At 42.1% G+C, this 23,823-nt stretch overlaps 1 protein-coding gene across 3 annotated transcripts; it reads left to right on the forward strand.

Annotated features, from left to right (window-relative positions):
- The first annotated feature begins 549 nt into the window (after positions 1-549).
- Positions 550-22,358, forward strand: LOC124147002. 3 transcript variants are annotated; one of them, XM_046517592.2, is made up of 24 exons: positions 550-797; positions 1,842-1,958; positions 3,037-3,280; positions 5,633-5,795; positions 6,832-6,974; positions 7,350-7,500; positions 8,083-8,225; positions 8,706-8,856; positions 9,564-9,697; positions 10,722-10,845; positions 11,557-11,687; positions 12,136-12,265; positions 13,173-13,300; positions 14,619-14,772; positions 15,504-15,705; positions 16,404-16,540; positions 16,755-16,982; positions 17,172-17,395; positions 17,661-17,892; positions 18,438-18,711; positions 18,882-19,141; positions 19,360-19,597; positions 19,876-19,979; positions 20,331-22,358. In XM_046517592.2, exons 2-24 carry the CDS (start codon positions 1,952-1,954, stop codon positions 21,099-21,101), a joined length of 4,473 nt encoding a protein of 1,490 aa, XP_046373548.2. In that variant the 5' UTR covers positions 550-797; positions 1,842-1,951; the 3' UTR covers positions 21,102-22,358. The 3 variants fall into 3 exon arrangements, with proteins under 3 accessions (XP_046373548.2, XP_048253085.1, XP_048253122.1); XM_048397128.1 differs by having other exon boundaries at positions 1,842-1,954; XM_048397165.1 differs by having other exon boundaries at positions 1,842-1,937.
- The last annotated feature ends 1,465 nt before the right edge of the window (positions 22,359-23,823 follow it).

Below are 23,823 nucleotides of genomic sequence, written 5' to 3' on the forward strand. Positions count from 1 at the left end.
ACTAAAGACATATCATTATCTGTTTTAGAGAAGTATTGTTTGATTTTGGCATCATATCAAGACGGGGTCCAATGTAAGAACCTGTGCCTGGCGCCGTTTATTGCCTTCCGCAGTGAGAGCATACATAATAAGTAAAGGAAAGTTCTCCAACACGGACCAGACATGCGATGTTACATGGAGAATAACTGAGTTCGATCCTTGTATACAAATCAGTTATTGAAAAGGACTTGTCGTGAACGTGTTTAGAGGCGAAACAATACACTAAATGCATACAGTGGAGCCCAGTTTGTCGAACGATTTGTCAGGAACGTCTAAGCATTTACAAATGAGAATGCTTCTTCAACCAGCTTGTTTATCCGGACTCACTACGTCCGGTTTAAGGAGGTTTCACTGTACGCGGGGTTTGTGTGTACACTCAGCAAAGGTATGCTCCAGTAACGAAGCACGGCATTAATGAGACAGAATACGGGGAGATGTTTATGCGTTGCCATGGGAGTAAACATTGTTGAATGGACCTTTGAAAGTGGGTCAATAGCGTTGACAGTTACCGCGTGTGTATGTCGTGTGCCATAGCCAGTATGGCCGCCCAAAGCGCGAAGTTGGTGGCACGCGGGTAGAGGTATACACAACTGTCGCTCAAAGACGTTTAGTGGGAACGTGATCGATTTAAGCTACACAGTCTACTGTCAAGGTCGACATGCCTGTGGTTTCTGAATATCGGATATACTGATTGTGGAATTGACATGAGTGGTCTCCCACTGGCCACTGCTGCGAAACGACGGTAAAGGCAAATAAAGGTAAATATGACTAGTTCAGCTGGTGACATGGTAGGTTTCTGATACTAATCAGAGCAAAACGTCAGTTCTCTGATGAACATTATGCAAGTCATGACTGTTATGAATGAACCATTCACAGATCATTGAACGATTAAATGATGACTACAATGTTCTTATCTGGCAGTAATCTGGTGTTCACACGTCGTTGAAGGATAAGCGTCATCCCCTCGTCATTTTCATATACTCTGAACTTCCATTTCTCTTTTGGTAAAAAGGACCGCCTCCGTGGACTAATAGTAGAGCGTCCTCCCGGAGAGCGTAAGGTCCGGGGTTCGATCCCCGGCCCCCAAAAGATGTTAAATGATGGTACCTATTGTTACCCTGCCAGGCGTTCGGCATTAAGGGGCTAAAACAAGGACTTAACGGCTCGGAGTCACTTTATTGGGTCTGAGTGAGGCATTTATGTTAAACTGGTAATGGTATCTCAGTGGGCTAGCAGTATAAAACGGCATCAGTCCAGCCACACACACGTGCATGCACGTCGCTATAGGAATACAATAATCATTACATGATCATGACGTAAACATATACCACCACCCGATTCTTTCATAGTACTATAGTTAATCTGTCATGGCATGATATATCAATCATAGTACTATAGTTAATCTGTCATGGCATGATATGTCAATCATAGTACTATAGTTAATCTGTCATGGCATGATATATCAATCATAGTACTATAGTTAATCTGTCATGGCATGATATATCAATCATAGTACTATAGTTAATCTGTCATGGCATGATATATCAATCATAGTACTATAGTTAATCTGTCATGGCATGATATATCAATCATAGTACTATAGTTAATCTGTCATGGCATGATATATCAATCATAGTACTATAGTTAATCTGTCATGGCATGATATATCAATCATAGTAATATGAAAGAATCGAGTGGTCCTTAATCTTTTTTCAGTTGTATAAAATATAATAATACCAAAATGTTTGACAAAATTTGTATTGGCTATGAAAAATTGGATTGTGCCTGCTTAATCTCTTCAGTGTCAACACTGGATCACACTTCACCCCAGATAGGCTTGGCTACTCTTGGACGGGGCGTGCCACACGTATCTGGCTTCGTGGTGTGAAGCACACATGGTAACTCCACGTGTATGGTTGGTATGTCACTGTTCGTGCGGCACTTATACACAAGCCGGCGTTATACATAGAGAAACTATTTCCTCAATCGATTTAATCTATTACGGACAATAACAATATAATGGAATTTTGCACGGTGTAGTAGGATACGCATTAAATATAATCATAAATACAAATTACAAAATACAAATACAATACTTAATTATTTTATTGCAGTTAGATGTCAGTCTTAGAAATGCATATTGCTTTTCATGTAAGTCAGGTAACTGAGATTAACGGGAACAATGAATGATATACTGACCATATGCATTTAATACGGGCATTTCGTTCTCTTGAATATACCTTAAAGATCGAGGTACATTACTTAAATTCTAACCATATTCTAGTATTGTTAAATGAGTGAGTGTGTAGAGGTTAAAGCTGCTTTAATAATATATTAGCTATACACTGTGTCAGGTTAATGTTTGACAGTCCAAAGAATATAGCTATGTTCAATGTAGGATACGTACAAGAAGAGTCGCGGATCCTGGCACTGGTTGGGGGCACAACTCTGCATAGCGTCGTGTGGAGTGAAACCATGCACACATTTGAAGCAGAACGCCGTTTAAAAACGGGCCATGTCCACTTAATATCTATCAATAATTGACACTATAGTAGATAAAAAGATAATTGCAATTTGTACGAATCACTATTAGGAGAGAACTGGGTTTTTACCTCCGATCTGATGTTAATGTAAACTGCAATGCAAATACGTTTTGCTTCTTCCTGAAAAAACGTCTTGGATGTAGGAGCAAAAGTCATGCTACGTAGAAGTAACTCGAGAGTATGAAACTAGTGTACAACGCATTGGAAAGCAAGAATCCTCAGTATGAAACGATAGTCTTACAAACAAATTCAGTGTACTATCTTCCCCAAAATTCCACTATATGTACATAAAGCAACATACTCGAAAATAAGTTGAAATATGTCGTGATCAGAATATGCAAACGTGGAAGAGGCCGTAGACAACAGAAAATGCAAGCCCAAACATGCACGTTTAATGTTTTAATTTATAAATAGTACATAATGCACCTTGGCATTGCAACATCTTCATCTGCAGAAGCCATGGAGGTCTTAGTAGGAAGATACGACCTGATGACAGTCGGTCAAGATGCACGAAAGGAATTTGCCAACGAGCTGAAACAAAACTCCGACAAGTTCGAGGCGGTGGTGAACGAGGAGGATGTGCTCGCGGCGTTCAGGTTGCTGAGGAAGGGGGTGTGTCGTCCGGACTTCCCCGGGGAGAGCACAGACCAGTGCTCCGTCGCAAAAGACATCCTGGAGAAACTCATGAACATGTCCAAGTAAGTATTATGATGTAAAACACACGGTCTACCTTTAGAATTTTTCACCACAAAGTTTACAAAGGCGTTACCCCATGACGTAATTTGTGAAATGTTGCGAGATACACTGGAGAATACGGCCAGAGATGTTGAGAAGTTTCAATTTTTATTTATTAAATATAGCCCGCGGCGACGCATTTTATAGCACCTGCCAAAAGTGTCCAAAAGAAACGATACCACCTGTTTGCAACGACATAAAAGAAAAACTAAACAATGCAGAAGTTTAGGATTGGTGTTATGCTTTTGAGAAATCCTTTCACAACATCTGTACAAAAATTTCATTTCAATAAAATCTGTACAACCAATATGACAAGCCTTGAAAGATGGGTGGGGTCGAAAAATGTCCGGTGAACATGCGGGCCATGGCAAAACCTGTACGTTGGCGTTGGCAAGGAAGTTCTGTGTCAATCTTGCTGTGTGTGGCCTTGCATTGTCATGTTGGAAAAGGAGTCCACGAGGCTGTTGCAGAATAAATGCCACCACAACAGGCCGTAGGATGTCATCAAGATAACGCTGTGCATTCAGGTTTCCACGAATTACGACAAGCATCGTTTTGACGTCACCACATATGCCACCCCAAACCATTAACCCTCCACCTCCAAACGGCCGGACCTGTTGAATACAGTTAGGCGCCAAACGTTCACCAAATCGTCGGTATACAAGCTGCCGTCCATCGTTTCTGAAGATGAGGAATCTGCTCTCCTCAGAGAACATAACACGTACCCAGTCCCGCAGTTGCCAACGTCGAACTCGCCTGGCCCAGATCAGTCTGTTGTTCCGGTGTCGAGGCGTCAGGAGCGGTCCGCGGTAGGGATGACGTGGCCGGATACCATACTGCCGTTGTCTCCTGTAGACGGTCTGTCGACTGATCCTGTGTCCCAGTGCTGTAGCCGCCGTGGACGTCGCTGTTACGGTGCGGTTCCTCAGGTGTAATACCCGGATGTAACGATCTTCACGGGGCGTGGTTACTCGTGGTCTTCCACTCCTGGGCCTGTCTGACGTCTGACCTGTCTGACGTAACCGCTGCATCAACCTGGTGATAGTGATGCGTGCGCAGCCCAACCTTCTGGCGACGTCGACGTGTGACGCTCCTTGTTGGACCATTCCAACGGCTCTCTCTCTCTCGATGGCTGTCAAACGTGGCATATCTTGTGTTCTTTTTGTTGCTGTGATATCAACGTGTCTGATCAGCCGTTTTATACAGTTTTTCTGCACGTGCAGAACACGCTAGAGAGGGAAATGTCACTTTCACGAATTTTACGTTTTTTCCCGGAAGTGATCACGTGTTCCCGGTATTTTGTATCGACTATGCTGTGTTTGGGATGTGCAATACGAATTGGCATGTTTTCATACTTGAATATTCACTTAGTAAACAACAATTTTGAAAATAAGTTGGTATCGTTTCTTTTGGACACTAGTTTACATATTATTTTTTTTCTTTCCTGTAGTTTTCATTATTTTGAAAGAGAATGCAGCTTAGGCTCACATCCAAGCATCGTCGGGCCGAACGCAATCTACATCCTTTACAATCTTCGCTCGTCACGCCGAAGACCCGGGTTCGATTCCCGACATGGGTACAATGTGTGAAGCTCATTTCTGGTGTCCCCCGCCGTGATATTGCTGGAATATTGCTGAAAGCGGCGTAAAACCGTACTCACTCACTCACTCCTTTACAATCAATCATGTTTATTATGACAAGTGTGGATACTAGCTGTGTGGGGAGTTTAAGGGGTACACCTACTTCTCATGCAATTCCCAAGCATGCTTGCCGAAGCCTCGATGACTGCAACTACATGCACTTATGTAATATAAGATTTCATAGACAAAATGTTAAGTCTACCAAAACGGCATCCGTAGACAGACGTTACGAGACACCATGGCTACGCGTAACATTCGTAAGTGTCCGTAACCACTTTGTCCATTTCCGTTCACTTCAGGCATTGCTAGGTACAATTGCACTTAACGTTGTCCACGTGGACTATCTTACCCGATTAGCGTGAGTTAGAGTCAGACGGATTCTTACAAACACTGGTTGTTTGTCTTTGTGACATGTGACCTACGGCAGAGATGGTCCTCAAGAGAAATTGTGGTGCTGACTTTTGAAGGCGCAGCACACCAATGCCATAAGATAGGTTAACCTAAAAGTCATTCCACATCCACCCATGTCGGATTCTCCATTTATTTATTCATGATTCACGTAATCGATGTGTCACTATCTGAACGTGAATGTTTTCCTAGAATTCTATGTATTTTATCATATCAACACATGCATATATATGTCCTACGTTTCCACACGAAAGTATCTTTCCTCAGGGATTTAATGGAAAAAGGAAAGATGTCATCCTTGTCCCGCATCCACGACTTCTGCTTCGACTTCCTCCACGACCTGATCCAGCAGGGGCCGGGGACGACACACATGCAGCTGTGGATGAAGATGCTTCGCGACAAATACTTCGGTTTCAAGGAGTACTACCAAGTACGGTGTCTATTTGCCTAATGTCTGTTTTGTTTAGTTGTGGGCCCATTATTATATGCGTATGTAATGTCATCGTATTTTCACTACCTATTAACACATTTACATTTTCTACTTTATTTTACGTTATATGTAAAATTCTTGGACACGACGTTAATCCCCATTTCACATCAACGCACCTTACAGGTGAAAAACGTGAATCGTAGTGATGTTTTGATGCATCCCAGTATAACCACGTACAACAAGGAGAAGACCCGTGAAGATTCCGGGGTAGAATATATCTTCAGCAACCAATTCTTGCTGTAAAAGGCGACTATACTTGTAAGAGGCGACTAACGGGATCGGGTGGTCAGGCTCGCTGACTTGGTTGATGCATGTCATCAATCCCAATTGCGTGGATCGATGTTCATGATATTAATCACTGAATTGTCTGGTTCAGACTCGATTATTTACAGACCGCCGTCATATAGTTGGAATATTACTGAGTGCGGCGTTAAACAACAAACCAACCAACCAACCAACAACAGGGAGAAACATACTCCGCCGTCGTGACAACAGACATTCTGCAACTCAAGCTCCTCATAGGGAACCGGTGTCGCGGAGGGTATATCAACATTGACATTAGATCCCCGTGATGCACAGAGCCGAAACATTGTTGGCAATATGGCAACAAAGCAGTTCTTAGTATCCCAATTTTCGTTTGTTTTCCATTTGAGGTAAATGAAAAACTGGGCAGTGAAATAAATTCGTTTCTGTTTAATCTATCCTCTATGAAGACCTGAATGCGACCACACTTGTGATGAGCGTACGACCTTAAATGTAAATGCCAGACTGTGCACTGTAGGCGTATGTTGTATTGTACACACTGCCTTTCCTTCTTAATTCAATTTTCGGATACAACATTCAGTGCAGCGAAAAGTTATTATAGTGCAGGGCTGAGATATAAAAGTAAGCGAATGACCACAACTGAAACATAAATATGAGTTAAAGTCACAGCTGCTCGGGCCTCTCTTTGAAACTCTCAATCTATCTGCTTCAGAACCTTACTGGGGACAAACTGAAGAATCACATCAGCTTCCTGAAGAGGGAATACAGGAGTGAGGAGCCGGAGCCGGACAGAAGCAGGTTCAAGACAACACTCGACCCTGGGATGAGGGTCCTTCTTGATGGGGATGCTTTGAGGTAAAGTGATATATAGTCTCACGCCACAGACACTGTGACAGACAGATTCAGGGTAGTTGTATCAGCAGGAAGGCTTACTCAGACGCTAGTCAAGACTGTTATGACAGAATCATACATAGACCACTAAACGATTAAATGGCGCCAAATATGGTATAATACATAAGGCAATACATCACTAACAGGGAGACAATGTTACCATGAGGATATGTATCATCATGTACCGGGAACAAGAGGTATTCTTACTTTCGCTTTGGCTTTGACGGTAGAATGTATAAATACAGTTTGAAACATATATTTCCTTGACATACGATCATCTTTAAGAGGGCATGGTTTGGAGATATTCCATGATGAATGATTACATTGTGTCTTTTTCAGACCGGAGGCGTTCACTGAGGCCCGATCGGAGTTTATAGAACTCTATCTTTACACTGATCTGATGTTTCTCAATCGGCCGACTGAAGTGAAGGATGTACACTATCGAATTGCATTGCTGATCTATCGCCATTACAAGAGGAACGTATTTCTGGTGAATATCTCAGAATGCCATGACGTACAAACAGTCTTTACAGTTCACTCTGTGGAGCCACGTTACAATTAAAGACATGCAACAACAGCCCTGTAACATGTATCAGAGTTCTAAATAATGATCTTCGCGGAAAAGAAAAGGACACATTTAATCTAGTCAATTTTTGTTCATCTTGAATGATTGGTAATCCTTACGTTACCCTCGGCCCCGACTGCATGTTCATATTAATCCTTTCAGTCGAGGGGCGGTCGGGTAGCCTAGAGGTTAAAGCGTTCGCTCGTCACGCCGAAGACCCGGGTTTTGAATCCTGACATGGGTACAATGCGTGAAGCCCATTTCTGGTGTCCTCCGCTCACTCACTCACTCACACTTTCAGTCGGAACTATGTAACATGTTCTTAAGGTGTGTGTGAGTTTGGTTTAACGTCACTCTAAACAGATTTGTACGTTAATCACAGCGTGTGCCCTAAAAACTATGGAATGCGACCACAGGGACAAGTTTACAAATGTGATGAGCCTGGCTTTGATGTTGACGAACCAAGGATCATAATCGGGCTCAATTTGTCTGTATCTGTTACTAAAGGGTTTGGAGGACCCCGAGATGTTTAAGCACTTCCTGAAGCGTCTTGGAGACATCATCTGTCAAACGCATCTGGGGGCCGATGACTGGGAGGCCGTCGTGAAGAAGCTGAGTGAAGATGTGAGGATGCTGCTCACAGCTGTCGAGTAAGTTCCGACTGCAATAATATAAACTAATTTGGAATTAAAATTAAATTGATTTAATTAAACTAAATGAAATTGCTGATGACACAAGCTGGTAATTATTCTGGATTCACCACAGACTGGGTTGGAGGGTTGATCACTACTCACACGACGGTCGTATTAGTCATTATTTCGGATGTATCTATTTATTATGAATATTATTAATGGTTGCACGGTGGACAAAAGCTTTAAAGGATCCGATGAACGTGGGTTAAAATGTTCAAATCCCGATTATGGACTTTGGTCTGACAGCACCAAACCAGTCAACGGTATTTGAGACATTCCTCAAGCTGACGCATATGCCGTGGGTTTACGGAAAATAATGTTCTATGCCGCGCTGAACCCACTCGAACAGATCTCCTATACCGTTCACTTTTGACTAACATACTTCCCACAATGTATTAAGATCTTGACTGAGTCTATGGCATCTGCTCCCTCTTCCAGCAAGGCTGTCCTGTTCCACAAGGTGTACGTGGAGATCTTAGACTTCGTGGCTACTATCTGTACAATGTTGGCAGAGACACCTATCCACTCCATTGTGGAGGTCGTCGGGTACTTCTACTACCATATCAAGGACAAAGAAGACAACATCAAGGTAATCAACAGTGGTTGTATCCTTCAATTGAAAATGGTCACTCTTGGACCAGTGATTAAATAAACCGTCAACCGTTGTGCAGAGTTGCGTCCCATTGTGTACCGGGATCTGCTGATCGTTGGATTGAATTCGCCGCGAATGTTATTCTTTGTCTACACCCGCCTTCATAAGTTTCACGGTCCAGATAAATTTCTTCAATCTGAGACAGTGTAGTTGGATGTGTACTGGGCAGTGTAGTTGGCCCTGTTTGAAACATACCTTCATTAGTAAATATGCAGGCCATTGCGTAAATATACTGTCTTTAAGTATTTACTTCCGGGCACCTAGTTCATTAATTACAACTTCAATTTAGAAATACAACACCTGTTAGTCATCTTTCTATGATCTGTGTGATCATATGGACAATAATAAGAATGATCATTCATACATGCATATTTCTAGTTCAACTGTTCATTCACACATGAATACTAGTATGTCTAGGGCAATTGATCATTCATACATGCATTTCTAGGGCACCTGGTCATTCATATACGCATATTTCTAGGGCAACTGATCTTTCATCGAAGCATATTTCTAGTCCAACTGATCATTCACACGAATATGTCCAGGGCAACGCATCATTCGTACATGCATATTTCTAGGGCAACTTATCATTCATTCATGCATATTTTTAGGGCAACTTACCATTCATACATGCATATTTCTAGGGCAACTCTGAGCTGTTCACTGTGATGACGAGGAAGATGATTGACTTTCTGACCAACCTGGAGGACCACACCCTGATGAGGGTCAAGTTCGTGGATGCCGCTGTGACGGAAGTGTTGGTCAAGTCCATGGATAAGTAGGTCTAGGAAACAATGATTTGTATTTCGATATGACTCGCTGTGTTAGTCTAGGCTCAGAAGGTCAGGCCAGCAAAGGATGGGCATAGACATTAAACCGAAAATACTTTTGCAACGTGGTGATTTCAAATTTGAAACCCGTGGTTATTTCGGGTAATATTGGTCCCAAGTAATCTATATGTTCAGGGGTGATCGGGTGGTGAGGCTCGGCGTCTTGGTTGAGGTGTCACTGTACCCTGGTGGCGTGGTACTTTGCCCATATAGCATTGGTATGTCTGGTCTGAAGAACATCCCCCCACTCAATCAATAGTTGAATCGCTGGAACCCCAAGACAGTCATCTTAAGGAATTACACCAGTTCGTTATAACCGTAGTTCGTTATAAGCATATAAACAGCATACATACAGCAATTGAACGGCACCAAAAAATAAGTCCGTTATATCCCCCACTCAATCAAGAGTTGAATTGCTGGAACCCCAAGACAGTCATCTTAAGGAATTACACCAGTTCGTTATAACCGTAGTTCGTTATAAGCATATAAACAGCATACATACAGCAATTGAACGGCACCAAAAAATAAGTCCGTTATATCCGTCAGTTCGTTATGAGCACGTTCGTTAGAAACGTAGTTCACTGTGACCAAAAATAAGTGTTCCTAATTATTAACTGAACTGCCACTGTGAATCAGATGCAATGAAATCTACGCAGTGGTGCACATTTATAATATTTATATCAGAACAAAGCACAGACGAGGCAGATTATAATATAAGAAAATAAAATGATAATCCTGAGAAAGCAGCAGAGCCAGGCGGCCTCCAGAACAGAGAGGATGTTACAGGCAAGCCGTCTCGCCAACCAAAGCCAGAAAAGCAGTTTATTGAGAAATTACTTTGTATAATTTTTGATGAGCTCCTTGCGATATTATTGATATAGACATAATTGAAGCACAGTAAACACGTGTGCTCATATAGTGTGCAGCATTCTACACTACACAAGATCACTATTTTGACTGATTGTACTCCAGAACTCCAGAACATGTTCAGTTAATGATTGACCTGGTGAAGGCGTGTCTAAAAATCCACCAACCAGCAACAGCAAATGCAGCCTACAAGATCATACGGGAAGCAGAGAAGAACTTGAAATGGAAGGTGAGTTTTGACAGTGGCCACGCCTCAAGGCATTGTTGTGTACCGTTCAATGAACGTATATGTTCCAGTATGTGTATGACCTGTGTAGATGTTTTCGAAATTATGTAATTTGAGTTTGTTTATTTGTTTGTTGTTTACCGCCGCACTCAGCAATATTCAAGCTATATGACGGCGGTCTATAAATAATCGAGTCTGGACCAGACAATCCAGTAATTCACATCATGAGCATCGATCCACACAATTGGAATCGATGACATGCATCAACAAACTCAGCGAGCCTGATCACCCGATCCCGTTAGTCGCCTCTTACGACAAGCATAGTCGCCTCTTACGGCAAGCATGGGTTGCTGAAGACCTATTCTACCCCGGGTCTTCACGGGTAACATTAATTTGTGAGTATAGATGCGAGCAATGTTAATTATTTCTCATGAAACATGTTGAAGAACCAGCGACGACATCTTTGCCTGGACACTCGATACACACATACATTCGAAATCCACATGTATGTCCATGACTATAGACGGAGAGTCAGTACAATCCCCTGGAGACATGGAACTGTAACGGATAACCCCGACTTCGCCATTGTTTTAGCGACGTGTCAGGGTTACCTCTTGCCTCTTCATCGAGTGGAGGAAGGAGCCAGTTTATGACTGTATGCCACGGGAACTCATCCAATAATCTGTATGTTTGACCTCATGTCCTGTTGTTCAGGAACACGTGGAGGATGCTTGTGAAATTTTGGACCTCTTGACAAAAGTCGAACTGTACGGGGATGATAAACGGAAAACAGAATTTGGCGGATACTACAAAGAATGTACTGCCTACCTTTCTAAACAGATCACGTAAGTCTATATCACTCATCCCGTCAGATGCAGTAAGTCTAAATCAATTCATCCCGTCGATTGCAGTCAGTCAGTCAGCCAATAAGTACAAATGCACGATAAACCTATAGTGTTCATTTTAATGGCCAACCTCGCTCTTTTGTGTGATCATTGAGTTTTCGACTGACTAGCAGGATCAAGGTCTAAGACCCTGCAATTCCATTTGTAAATCTGGGATCTCTGCTAGATCTGCTTGCCGTAAATTCGGTACCAGAGTTACCCTTATCATGTTCCTTGATCTGTCAGCACCGAGTCGTGAACGTTTGTTTATTATTGAACTAACCCGCAATAATATTACTGAAATATGATGGGTTTCATTGATTTCCTCATCAGTGAGTGTACCCCACACGCAAAGTACATTGTGATAACACTTACAACAAGTAAAATATAAATATTCAATCTCTTCTAGGCGGGATCGTGTTGTTCCGAAAATGGTTGAAAAAATGGTTGAATTTACCTTGAAAATTTTGGAGAAGCGGGAGCCAAACTTATTCGAGACAGCAAAAATAATAGCGGACGAGGTGGAACTCAGTGGAAAGGTAAAATGTGATGCTTCTTGAGTGTCTCTTTAAGATCTCTTTCATTGACATGACAAACTTAAGAAAGATGAACACAGGGTATATGTTCTGTTTTGTTTGTTGTTTAACGCCGCACTCAGCAATATTTCAGCTATTCAATATGACGGCGGTCTGTAAATAATCGAGTCTGGACCAGACAAACCAGTGATTGATATCATGAGGCATATGTTCTGCAAATAAAAGCGGCAAACCCCAAAACCCATACTCACAAGACGTCAATTAACGATTCCTACTATATCATGGGCATGTGTTTATGAATCGCTGTCAAAACAGTGATCATTAGGTGTTCGCGAAGAGGTGAGCGTATCCTGCATAACCGGTGGCACCCATGACAAACACATGCAAAAGCAAGTCAATTGTTTACCTTAAAAAAATGGGAACATATGGTCAAAATGCTTCTATTCATCGTTTACATCTTCGTAAGACTTCTGTGGCTCAATGGTCTCAGGTGCCACGTCATTGCTGTTTTCACAACTTTCCTTCCAGATTAACCTGGTACACCGTGATATTTCTCTAACACTGTTCTGAAGAGTTAAACCCAACTCATCTACTCATTCACGTCTAAACAGCAGGTCTCTTATAACACAGGTCTATCAAAACGTGGTAAAAGTACTGTCCTACTCGTAATTGTAATTATGTGTTGACGGTATCGTTGACCATTCGTCCAGCATTATACGTGATACCGAAGTCTCGTATACAATACGTTCTAACTTTAACTTTAAACCCTGACTACTTCCTTTCGGGGATATCATCCAGTTAGAACGGTCATACATGTAGATATTTGTTGCGCCTTCTCCTGTCTGATCATTCCTGTATTGTCGTGTCATGTCATACTTACGTGCATGTGCATATATATGTTTGTTTCCAGAAACACAAAGACCTGATAGTGCCGACTTTTACACGTTTAATCCTGATCATCGGCGACGCCAAGTTTCCCTGGAAGAGATATGCCGACAGAGCTGTGCCCCGCCTAGCACAGCGTGTGCTGGATGCCTTGTGAGTTGTTGCTAGACACGAGGGAGGGTTCAGCGTAGATATAAGACACAGACACAGACACATTTTATAACCTATACAGACACATTCACCAGACACAGACACAGGATGATTCAGATATAGCAATGTAGTTTCAGATACAGACACAGACAGTGAGTGATTGAGTTGGGTTTAACGCCGCTTTTAACAGTATTCCAGTTATATCAAGGCGTGTCAGCTTAATTTGGGAGGAAAGCCCGAAGCGATGCAGGTTTCAGACGTTTACCAGTTCGGTGAAACCCACGAGCACGGGTATGGTGCTGACAAACCTAGAAACATAATCGGGGCGAACCGGGATTCGAACCCACAATCATAGTTTTCTGGTGTGCCCAAGGGAAGCAACTCTGCACAGCGAATCGCAGCGCCTTAGACGACTGGGCCACCCGTGCCCCCGACACAGACAGGCACAGACACAGGCAGATTCAGGCATAGCAATGTAGTTTCAGGCACGGCGCAGGCAGATTCAGGCATAGCAATGTAGTTTCAGGCACGGCGCAGGCAGATTCAGGCATAGCAATGTAGTTTCAGGCACGGCGCAGGCAGATTCAGGCATAGCAATGTAGTTTCAGGCACGGCGCAGGCAGATTCAGGCATAGCAATGTAGTTTCAGACACAGACACATTGTATAACCTATAGAGACACATTCACCAGGCACAAACACAGACAGATTCAGATATAGCAACGAAGTTTCAGATACAGACACAGGCAGATTCAGATATAGCAACGTAGTTTCAGACACAGACGGATTCAGATATAGTAACGTTGTTTCAGACACAGACACATTGTATAACTTATACAGATACATTCACCAGGCACAAACACAGGCAGATTCAGATATAGCAACGTAGTTTGAGGCACAGACAAAATGCAGATACGGCCACGGGCAGATGCGGGAAGGACACAGACAGGAATTGACATGAATGCAAACAAGAATAAAGGCACATATATGCATACATTAACGCAGACACTAACGCAGACATCAATGCAGGCATATACAGGTCTGGTCTTGAAAGTTGGTGCCCCTTACCCGTATCATTACATAGATCTATATGACAAAGGATTGGAAACCTCGTCGTTTAAGAACACGATTACTAGTGTATGGGGAAGCTGAAATTGGACAGTAATGTACAGCACACGGTCTGCATTTATGCATACTAGCAATAAAGATACCAGTAGCTGTAATAGGAATTTTTTTGTTGATGTTTATCATTGATGAAACATTATATGCAAAATAACACTAAATGATGCATGTGGTGTTGTCAGAGCAATGATTATATTGCAGAGATTCCAAGAGCTTAGACGAGAAGACGTTCAACGTTATCCTCGAGTTCTCACAGATAGTGCTGAAAGGAGACTTCATAGACGAGGAGCTGAACCGTCCACTCACAGTCTACTACATCCTGTACTGCAGCGTTGTCACCACGTTTCTCAAGCTTGTGAGCTATTAGTAATATTTAACAATCTGAGCTTCTTTTAAAGTGATATTCTTTTAAAGTAAAATATTATCGATAGAACAAACAGTTGATTATTGCCTTGAAATATAAACTATACTACCATATTCAGACTGATGTTTATTTCACTGCAGTCTGATTATATGACATGCCATGCTTTATTTGGCATCCATTGTGATATTAACATGATCGATGTAACACATCGTATCCGTATGAAACATTGCTTCACCACTATAACCCAAGGGTTTTGGTACACCGATAGCATGGTTCGGGATAGATGCTAAGACATGTATCAACTTCTTTCAATTTCGAAGACGTTGTCCTCCATACACGAGTTTGTTACTACCTACAAAAACTACAACGCCTTCAAAGGAAGTGTTATCCATGTCACGCAGGTACATCAGGTCCATGGTAACTGTTTCCATCAGGATAGTAATTACTCTGCCTATATGTAGACGTCCCTCATGTCCACTGATCTCGAAATGGTCTTTCTACATCTTGTTTGTCCATGAGTTCCTCATGAATGATCACTCTGTTCACGGGCCCGTTCTTCAAAGTGACGTTGGCGGTGATGGTATCGTAGCTCCCATACTTTATCATATGCTTATGGCATTAGCAGCGTTAAGGTTGCTTTGTGGAATGAGACTTCCTGGCTGTATAATAACGCCTTCAATAACGTAGGGACAATGCTGACTGTCTGCATGCTTTAACCCCAGCTTGATGACCAGGAGAAGATACAGAGAGCTATCCCAGTGGTGAGAGAAGTCATCAACATGTTGACTCATGAGTATGAAGAGGTTTCACGGATCGCCATGGGTCAAGTCACACTCCTGGTTTCAAATGGGTCGAAACTTATGGCCGAGTTCTTCCCCCAGATTATGGACGTCTACCTGGACACAGAGAACTCCTCATTATTGTGTAGGTTTGATAGCATAACCTAATGTCTACATGGACATACAGAAATCGTCGCTATTGTGTAGGTTTGATAGCATAACCTAATGTCTACATGGACATACAGAAATCGTCGCTATTGTGTAGGTTTGATAGCATAACCTAATGTCTACATGGACACAGAGAACTCCTGATTATTGTGTAGGTCTGATAGCATAACCTAATGTCTACATGGACATACAGAAATCGTCGCTATTGTGTAGGTTTGATAGCATAACCTAATGTCTACATGAACATACAGAAATCGTCGCTATTGTGTAGGTTTGATAGCATAACCTAATGTCTACATGGGCATACAGCAATCCTCATTATTGTGGAGGCTTGATAGCATAACCTAGAGTCTACATGGACATACAGACATCGTCGCTATTGTGTAGGTTTGATAGCATAACCTAATGTCTACATGGACATACAGAAATCGTAATTATTGTGGAGGCTTGATAGTATAACCTAATGTCTACATGGACATACAGCAATCCTCATTATTGTGGACGTTTGATAGTATAACCTAATGTCTACATGGGCATACAGAAATCGTCATTTTTATGTAGCTGTTTCTTGAGAGAAACTATGTTAGGTTTCATCTTCCGTTTGCAGTCGTCAATTGCTGCGTCTCTAGTTTGCCTTGTGGAGCCAACATAACCATTTGTAAACATATGTTTTAGATCCTCTGAGTACACTTTATCCACACAATCCGAAACCTCTGGAGCCACATTTTCAAACTATCTTCGAGCTGATAGACTCGTCACAACGAAATGCGATTTTATCCTGGCTGAGCGAGATTGCCAAGAAACAGTCATATGTGAGTAATAATGTTAACACAGCGACAATCAATCGAGATTACACCTGAGACAGAGAGGTGACTGTATACGCGGATGGGTGAAAGACGTACATTCGCCAGTTATTGACACTTGCTAAAATAAATTGAATAAGATGAAAAATGCTGGTCTTGGTCCCTAAAACATTATACAGCCCTCAGGAATGGCCAGTGATTGATAAAGATATATTGTTTTCAGTTGTTCACTGGCGAGAACATTGTAAAACTGATTGAGGAGATGTTCCAAGGAGACGATAAGTTCCAGTCTCAATATCTGATGGTCATGGACCCACTCTCCAAGAAGATGCCAAGCAAATTCATACCCCACCTGAAAACACTCATGGACGGCGACATCAACACACAGTGTGGTGCCATGTACTACCTGTTGCAGGTGCTGAAGAACGTGGCAATTAGGGGCGAAGACGAGGTAATATATAATATTATATACAATATATCTGTGGAACCAAATGTATGTGCCTTGAAACGTACACAACTCCTGCATTAGAATTATATTCGCAGATAGGTATTTGGATGCACTTGTATATGAATTATGAACATGTACTGAAATATAAAGGTAACGACTGTCCATGCTAACATCATGACTTTGAACTTTAAGACCCAAGCTGAGATGGTGATGGCATTCTTGGAGAAGCAGATTCGAGGGCCTGAAGATCAATTTACCACACCCAGCTGTCTTAATGAGATGCGTGTAATTGGTGGACTGTATCGGCATATCCTGGAGAGCCGTAAGCCAGCCCTAGAAGACCTGAGACAGAGATCTACTGTCCAGACAACAAAGGATCAGTGTACCTTTATCTTGGATGTCCTGGAAGGCAGAAGGTGAGAATATAAGTGGCTCCAGAATGTCTTTGTATTTAATTATCAAATGCTTCATAACTGCTTGAATGCATTATGCATTCCTGCTGGGTGTCCTTAGCTTGAAGGAGTCCTTCCAGAATTCCATGTACATTACCTTGAACAACCTTATCATACAATCTTCTGTTGCTCCAATGAGATATATGGATCTCATATGTACATTTCTTGTTTCGTCTTGTTTTTTTCTTCCGTTACCTTTATATATTATACTCCAATTATCTATTCCTAGTTTGGAGTCTTTGGCGGAAGAGATCAAAGATGTGAAGGAAGATGTTGAGGAACTTGACACTCGAGTGACACACACTGAAGTGGGCGTGGTGTTGGTCAGCCAGCAGGTCGGTCAACAGAAGGAGGAACTGGAAGAAGTCAAACACAATATGGAGGATCATGTAGAGAAGATTGGCCAACTGGAAGAGACAGTGGATGACACTAAGGCTAAAGTGGAAGAAATAGATGGCAAAGTAAATAGTAGTACAGGTTTTCAAGGAACCACTGTTTTTTCACCTTGCATTGGCGTTTTATATTTACTCGAACTCAGTCCATGTTTCTGCTGGTGGACTGAAGTCTCCGAGTTTTAACATAAGCTCTGTAGCTCAAGTATGCTGAGAGAACTACAAAAGGAATGTTTGGGCCGATATATTTAATCTGCCTCTCCATTGTGTTGCAAATTGAACATATTTCGTATGCTCGTTACTTGTAAGTAGAAGAATCCCTGCACAACAGACGTAATTCAAAATAACATATCGCTTTTTTGTTTCAACAAAATCAGCAAGTGTGCGTATGGTGTGACTGAACTTGTGGTTCATCGAAAATGGATAATGATCGAAGTGGGTGTTCTCTGTCGTTGATGTTTTGTCTTCACGAAATCACACTCAGGACAGAAAATCCGTAGTTCCTCGTAACTCGTTGGCTACTCTCGAGGATGTACAATAATTTTAAATTGGCATTAGTGCTATGACCTCTACGATATATACATTGATAGACAATATAATACAACTATTTCCAGACACTGAGCCATGCTCCCTTCTGGGCAAGAGACATGGCCAAATTACTCAACCCTGAAGACGCTCTGGACTGGAGGCTTCTTTCCAGTCGACTTGGCTACACCAATGATGACATCAGGAGCTGGGCTCAGATGCACGACCCATGTATGGCCATGCTGAATGAATGGTACGCCACTCGGAAGACGAGGGAAGCCACATATGCTGTGCTGACAGCACTGCAAGAGATGGACAGAATGGATGCTGCTGTCATAGTTGAGAATGCAATGAAGATGTCGGGTATGTGATACATTCATATTCAATAACGATAATGATAACCCATTTATATTATTAATATTTCTTAACACTATGATTAATGTTTTCAGTGATATCCAAAGAGTATTTGAAATAAGGAGTTCTTCATAGCCTAGCAATCTTTCTTCTAATACTATAAGATTATATTCATACAGAAACTGTTGCCGAAGACGAAGAGTTTGAGTACCCAGAGCCTCCAGAGGTGTTCCTCAGCTACCAGTGGGGAATCCAGAACGAGGTGAAGCTTCTGAAGCAGCACCTGGAGAAGGCGGGCTTCACGTGCTGGATGGACATTGGTCAGATGGGAGGCGGAGACAAGCTGTTCGAGAAGATTGACAAGGGAATCAGAGCAGCCAAGATCATCATCTGTTGTGTCACTGAGAAATATGCCAAGTCTCCAAACTGCAACAGAGAGGTATGTGTCCAGTTAACTTTCCACAGGCAGTATAGTCATAAAACATACTGAAGTTTCAGATGTTCCCACCAAAACCCATTACATAATTCTTGGCATCCATTATTAAGCGACAGTAGATATCAATTGCTGACAATTTGTGACGAAAAGGGGTATTGAAGGCAAATGTGATCAGTAAAGTGCATTGATTTTTATATGGACATGTTGTGTTTTGGCTTTAGGTGAACCTCTCAGTAAGCCTTGGTAAGCCCATCATTCCTCTGTTGATGGAGAAACTATCATGGCCTCCACCAGGCTCAATGGGGCCAATCTTCAGTGAGTATCTGTTCATCCGATTCTTCACCCGGCCTGGGGAGGAAACGGGTGACGTCAGATACTGGTCCTCAGCCAAGTTCCAGGAACTCCTGATGCAGGTCAACTACAACAACGTCAAGCCGGAGGAACAGAAGGTGGACGAAGGTAAGCATCCATTTCCAGTTTCCATTGACTAGCTTCCATGGTGTGAACCGATAAGGGAGCCAAGGTAGGAATAGGAACGGGGAACTTTGACGCTAGCTTGTAGTGTTACATTACCAACCATCAGTCAGATACATGTTTATCAAATGTAAGACACTGTGTGTGAACAGAATGTGGATCAGTTTGATTTTTTTTGTTTTTTCATTGAAAATATTTCGGGAGTCATGTGATATCAATTTGTTGTATGTTGTCCAGCTCTAGTTGTCCTTTCTTTTTCCAAGAATACAAGAACTGGTGGTGCCCTGTGACTGAAGTCATCAAGATAGAGAAGAAGGACGTGAAGGCGATGACGGCCGCCAGTCAGCAGAAGCAGGAGGAGGTGGAGGTAGGTGGAGCAAACGAACATGAACACATCGGATATGACTGACCTGCCCTATAATTGCTAAACACTCATGACAACCTTGGCACATTCTAGGGATTTACCACGTTACAACTGGCCCCATTAACCTTTCCTTGTCCTAAGTGATACCTGCATGGCTTGATTGCTGAGACAAGATTTTTCCAAGCATCTGTGACATAGCTGGAATATAGTTGTCTGCGAAGTAAAATGACAACCAACCAAATCATTCAATATATGAGATAATAATATGGCCCGTGTTGAGATAACCCTTCTGTGTTGGGATCAATTATACCGATTGTTATGTTTTGATTTATTTGTAATTCCCTTCTTTCTCAGTCTGGAGCAGCCTCTCCTGATGTGTTCATCTCCTACCAGTGGGGAAAACAGAAACAGATTCAACTCATGTACAAGCGCCTGACTGAGATGGGCTTCACCGTCTGGATGGACATCTACCAAATGGGAGGTGGGGACTCCCTCTATGACAAAATTGACAAGGGTGTGCGGGGGGCAAAGATCGTGCTCACGTGTGTCACCTCAAAGTATTCTCTGTCAGCCAACTGCAGGAGGGAAGTCAGTCTCGCTGATGCCCTCAAGAAACCAATAGTGCCTCTGTTGCTGGAGAAGATGACATGGCCACCATCTGGTCCGATGAGCATGGTGTTCACTCAGCTTCTGTACATCAACTTTGCCAAGGATGAGGCTGTTCAGGAAAGATGGGATGGAGATACATTTGAGGAACTGTTGACAAAACTAGATTACCATGTCCCTGGTATTATTATTCTAGGCAATGGGGGTAAACAAGCTGAAGTCAAAGCTTCTCCGGAAACAGAGCCGTCCACTACAGCAAAAAATGATAAACAATTACAACCTAACCTAAAAGATATGACATCAAGTGAACCGAACATCGAACCCCCTGAACAGGTTTCCTCGCAACAACATCCTCAACAACAGCAACAGCGTTCCCCTACTCTGCACCAGCCATCACCACCTCTACAAGAACCACAGCACCAGCAACAGCCACAAATTGACAAACCTCCACACAGACAACCGGTATCACCTCAAGGAAAATCAGAGACAAAACAATCGAGGTCATGCACAATGTTATAACCATCTGTGTTGTCGTCTACTGCTGCATCAATCCAAGTCAGCACAATATTATAACTGGCTGTGTTGACGTCATACTGCTGCAACAATCCACATCAGCACAATATTATAACTGGCTGTGTTGACGTCATACTGCTGCAACATTCCAAGTCAGCACACTATTATAACTGGCTGTGTTGACGTCATACTGTTGCAACATTCCAAGTCAGCACAATGTTATAACCATCTGTGTTGACGTCTACTGCTGCAACAATCCACATCAGCACAATGTTATAACTGGCTGTGTTGACATCTACTGCTGCAACAATCCATATCAGCACAATATAATAACTGGCTGTGTTGACGTCATACTGCTGCAACAATCCACATCAGCACAATGTTATAACCATTTGTGTTCACGTCTACTGCTGCAACAATCCACATCAGCACAATGTTATAACCATCTGTGTTCACGTCTACTGCTGCAACAATCCACATCAGCACAATGTTATAACCATCTGTGTTCACGTCTACTGCTGCAACAATCCACATCAGCACAATGTTATAACCATCTGTGTTGACATCTACTGCTGCAACAATCCACATCAGCACAATGTTATAACTGGCTGTGTTGACATCTACTGCTGCAACAATCCATATCAGCACAATATAATAACTGGCTGTGTTGACGTCATACTGCTGCAACAATCCACATCAGCACAATGTTATAACCATCTGTGTTCACGTCTACTGCTGCAACAATCCACATCAGCACAATGTTATAACCATCTGTGTTCACGTCTACTGCTGCAACAATCCACATCAGCACAATGTTATAACCATCTGTGTTCACGTCTACTGCTGCAACAATCCATATCAGCACAATGTTATAACCATCTGTGTTCACGTCTACTGCTGCAACATGCCTGTGATACAAAACTGTTGTTGTTTGTGGCTGCTTATTCATCGGTTTGTTTGAGTGAGTTATTTCCTATTCAATGACAAGAAGCACTGCACCACATGTGTTCTAATGCTAGATGATGTTGACTTTTGTCTCGAGAAAATGCAGTAATGTTGATTACATTTTGTTGACAAACCGGATGACGAACTGTGATATAAAATTAGGTGCCTGACTTTGATGTCAGATGACGTTTGTCTTGGTGTTTAGAGAAGTTGTTCAATGACATGCTAGAGTGCAAGTGGTATTCATTCTGCTCATGTTACCAATGTTAACGTTGACATTCTGTTTCATAATTAAAATTACGTTATAGATTGATTATATTTGTGACTGTTTTGTTTTGTTTTAGCATTAGTTTGTTTTCAGTAATTGCTTTCTGCATGTGTAAACGTCCGTGGGGACTCCTATGACGGTCGTTATTGGTGTCTAAACTGGAATCAACTATGATGTAGCCCAAATATTGCTGACATCGGGGTTAAACGACTTCCATGTACTCACTCACTGTAAGTCGAAATGTTCGCATCTGCCTACAAAACTCATCTGAATAAATAAAAGCGACAAACCCTTTCCATTTTCATACGAAATCACTGCCAATAACAGAATCGATTGTTCGATTCCGACTATATCATGAACATGTGTTTATGAATCACTTTCAAATAGGGATGATACCAGGTGTTTGCTAAAAAGTGACCAGACAATCCAATGATTGACATCAGGCGCATCGATCAACACATTTGGGATGCGAAGACATGTATCAACCAAATCAGCGAGCCTGACCATCTGATCCCGTTTGTTCCCTCTTACGACAAACATAGTCGCCTTGTAAGGCAAGCATGGGTTGCTGAAGACCTATTCTCGGTCACAAGCACATGCAAAGGCAAGTCAATTGTTCACCTGAAAAAAATGGGGAATTCCATCGGACATCACGCTTGTCACTAGATATATGAGCATGCTCGATTGTACCTCAGAAGTTGTGACAAGAGGCTGGAGCTGCAGGATTGTTGCTCGACATAAAGGGAATGTTGACTTTTGGAAGTTGAAGTCATCAATTCTTTCATTCAGTCTTGTGGAGAGTATTTTGTCACACTGAATCTTTATGCATAGATGTAAATGAGACAGATGAAGCAGTCTCACTGGTGACCGTAGTGACGTAATTCATGTATGTGTATGCGGAAAAGGGGAATCCGATGAGCCAGTCATGAAAGTATGTGGCCATGGGTCGCAATTCGCTGTGCAGCGTAGCGTCCCTTAGTTGTGTCACAATTCTATGATCACTGGTTCAAATCCGAGACTCGCCCTATTCTTTGTGAGCAACATACCTCGTTGGTCTTATCACTGTATGAACGTCTAGGACTAGCATCACGTGATCTGTCCTCCACATCAAGCTGACACAACATGATATAAATGTTAGAAGCGTCTGTCAACTCACTCACTCACTTCATATCCCGATATATGTATTGTTTTATCTGTGTCTGATCCTTTGACTCTTGTTTTCACAAAAAGATCACATTTACAACCATACACGGCAAAGTGTTCAAAACATCAATATATTATCTTTATTAGCGATGTAGTGCTGGCTTGCATATATTCTACTTAATCAAATAAATAACATGTTATCTTATACACGCGTGCCTTTAAATACTATTATGAAACGTGTCGTAAGCTTGGTGTACACGGTTTTACACACGGAAGGTCAAGGTGTGTACAAAGTCACAAATATATATTTTCGGTGAAATGTTTTTGTGTAACAATAAGAACTATCCTGTGTATAACAGACGATTATCACTG

This window comes from Haliotis rufescens, unplaced genomic scaffold (assembly GCF_023055435.1).
Source record: "Haliotis rufescens isolate VD_foot unplaced genomic scaffold, xgHalRufe1.0.p SCAF_1, whole genome shotgun sequence".
Taxonomy (NCBI): domain Eukaryota; kingdom Metazoa; phylum Mollusca; class Gastropoda; order Lepetellida; family Haliotidae; genus Haliotis; species Haliotis rufescens.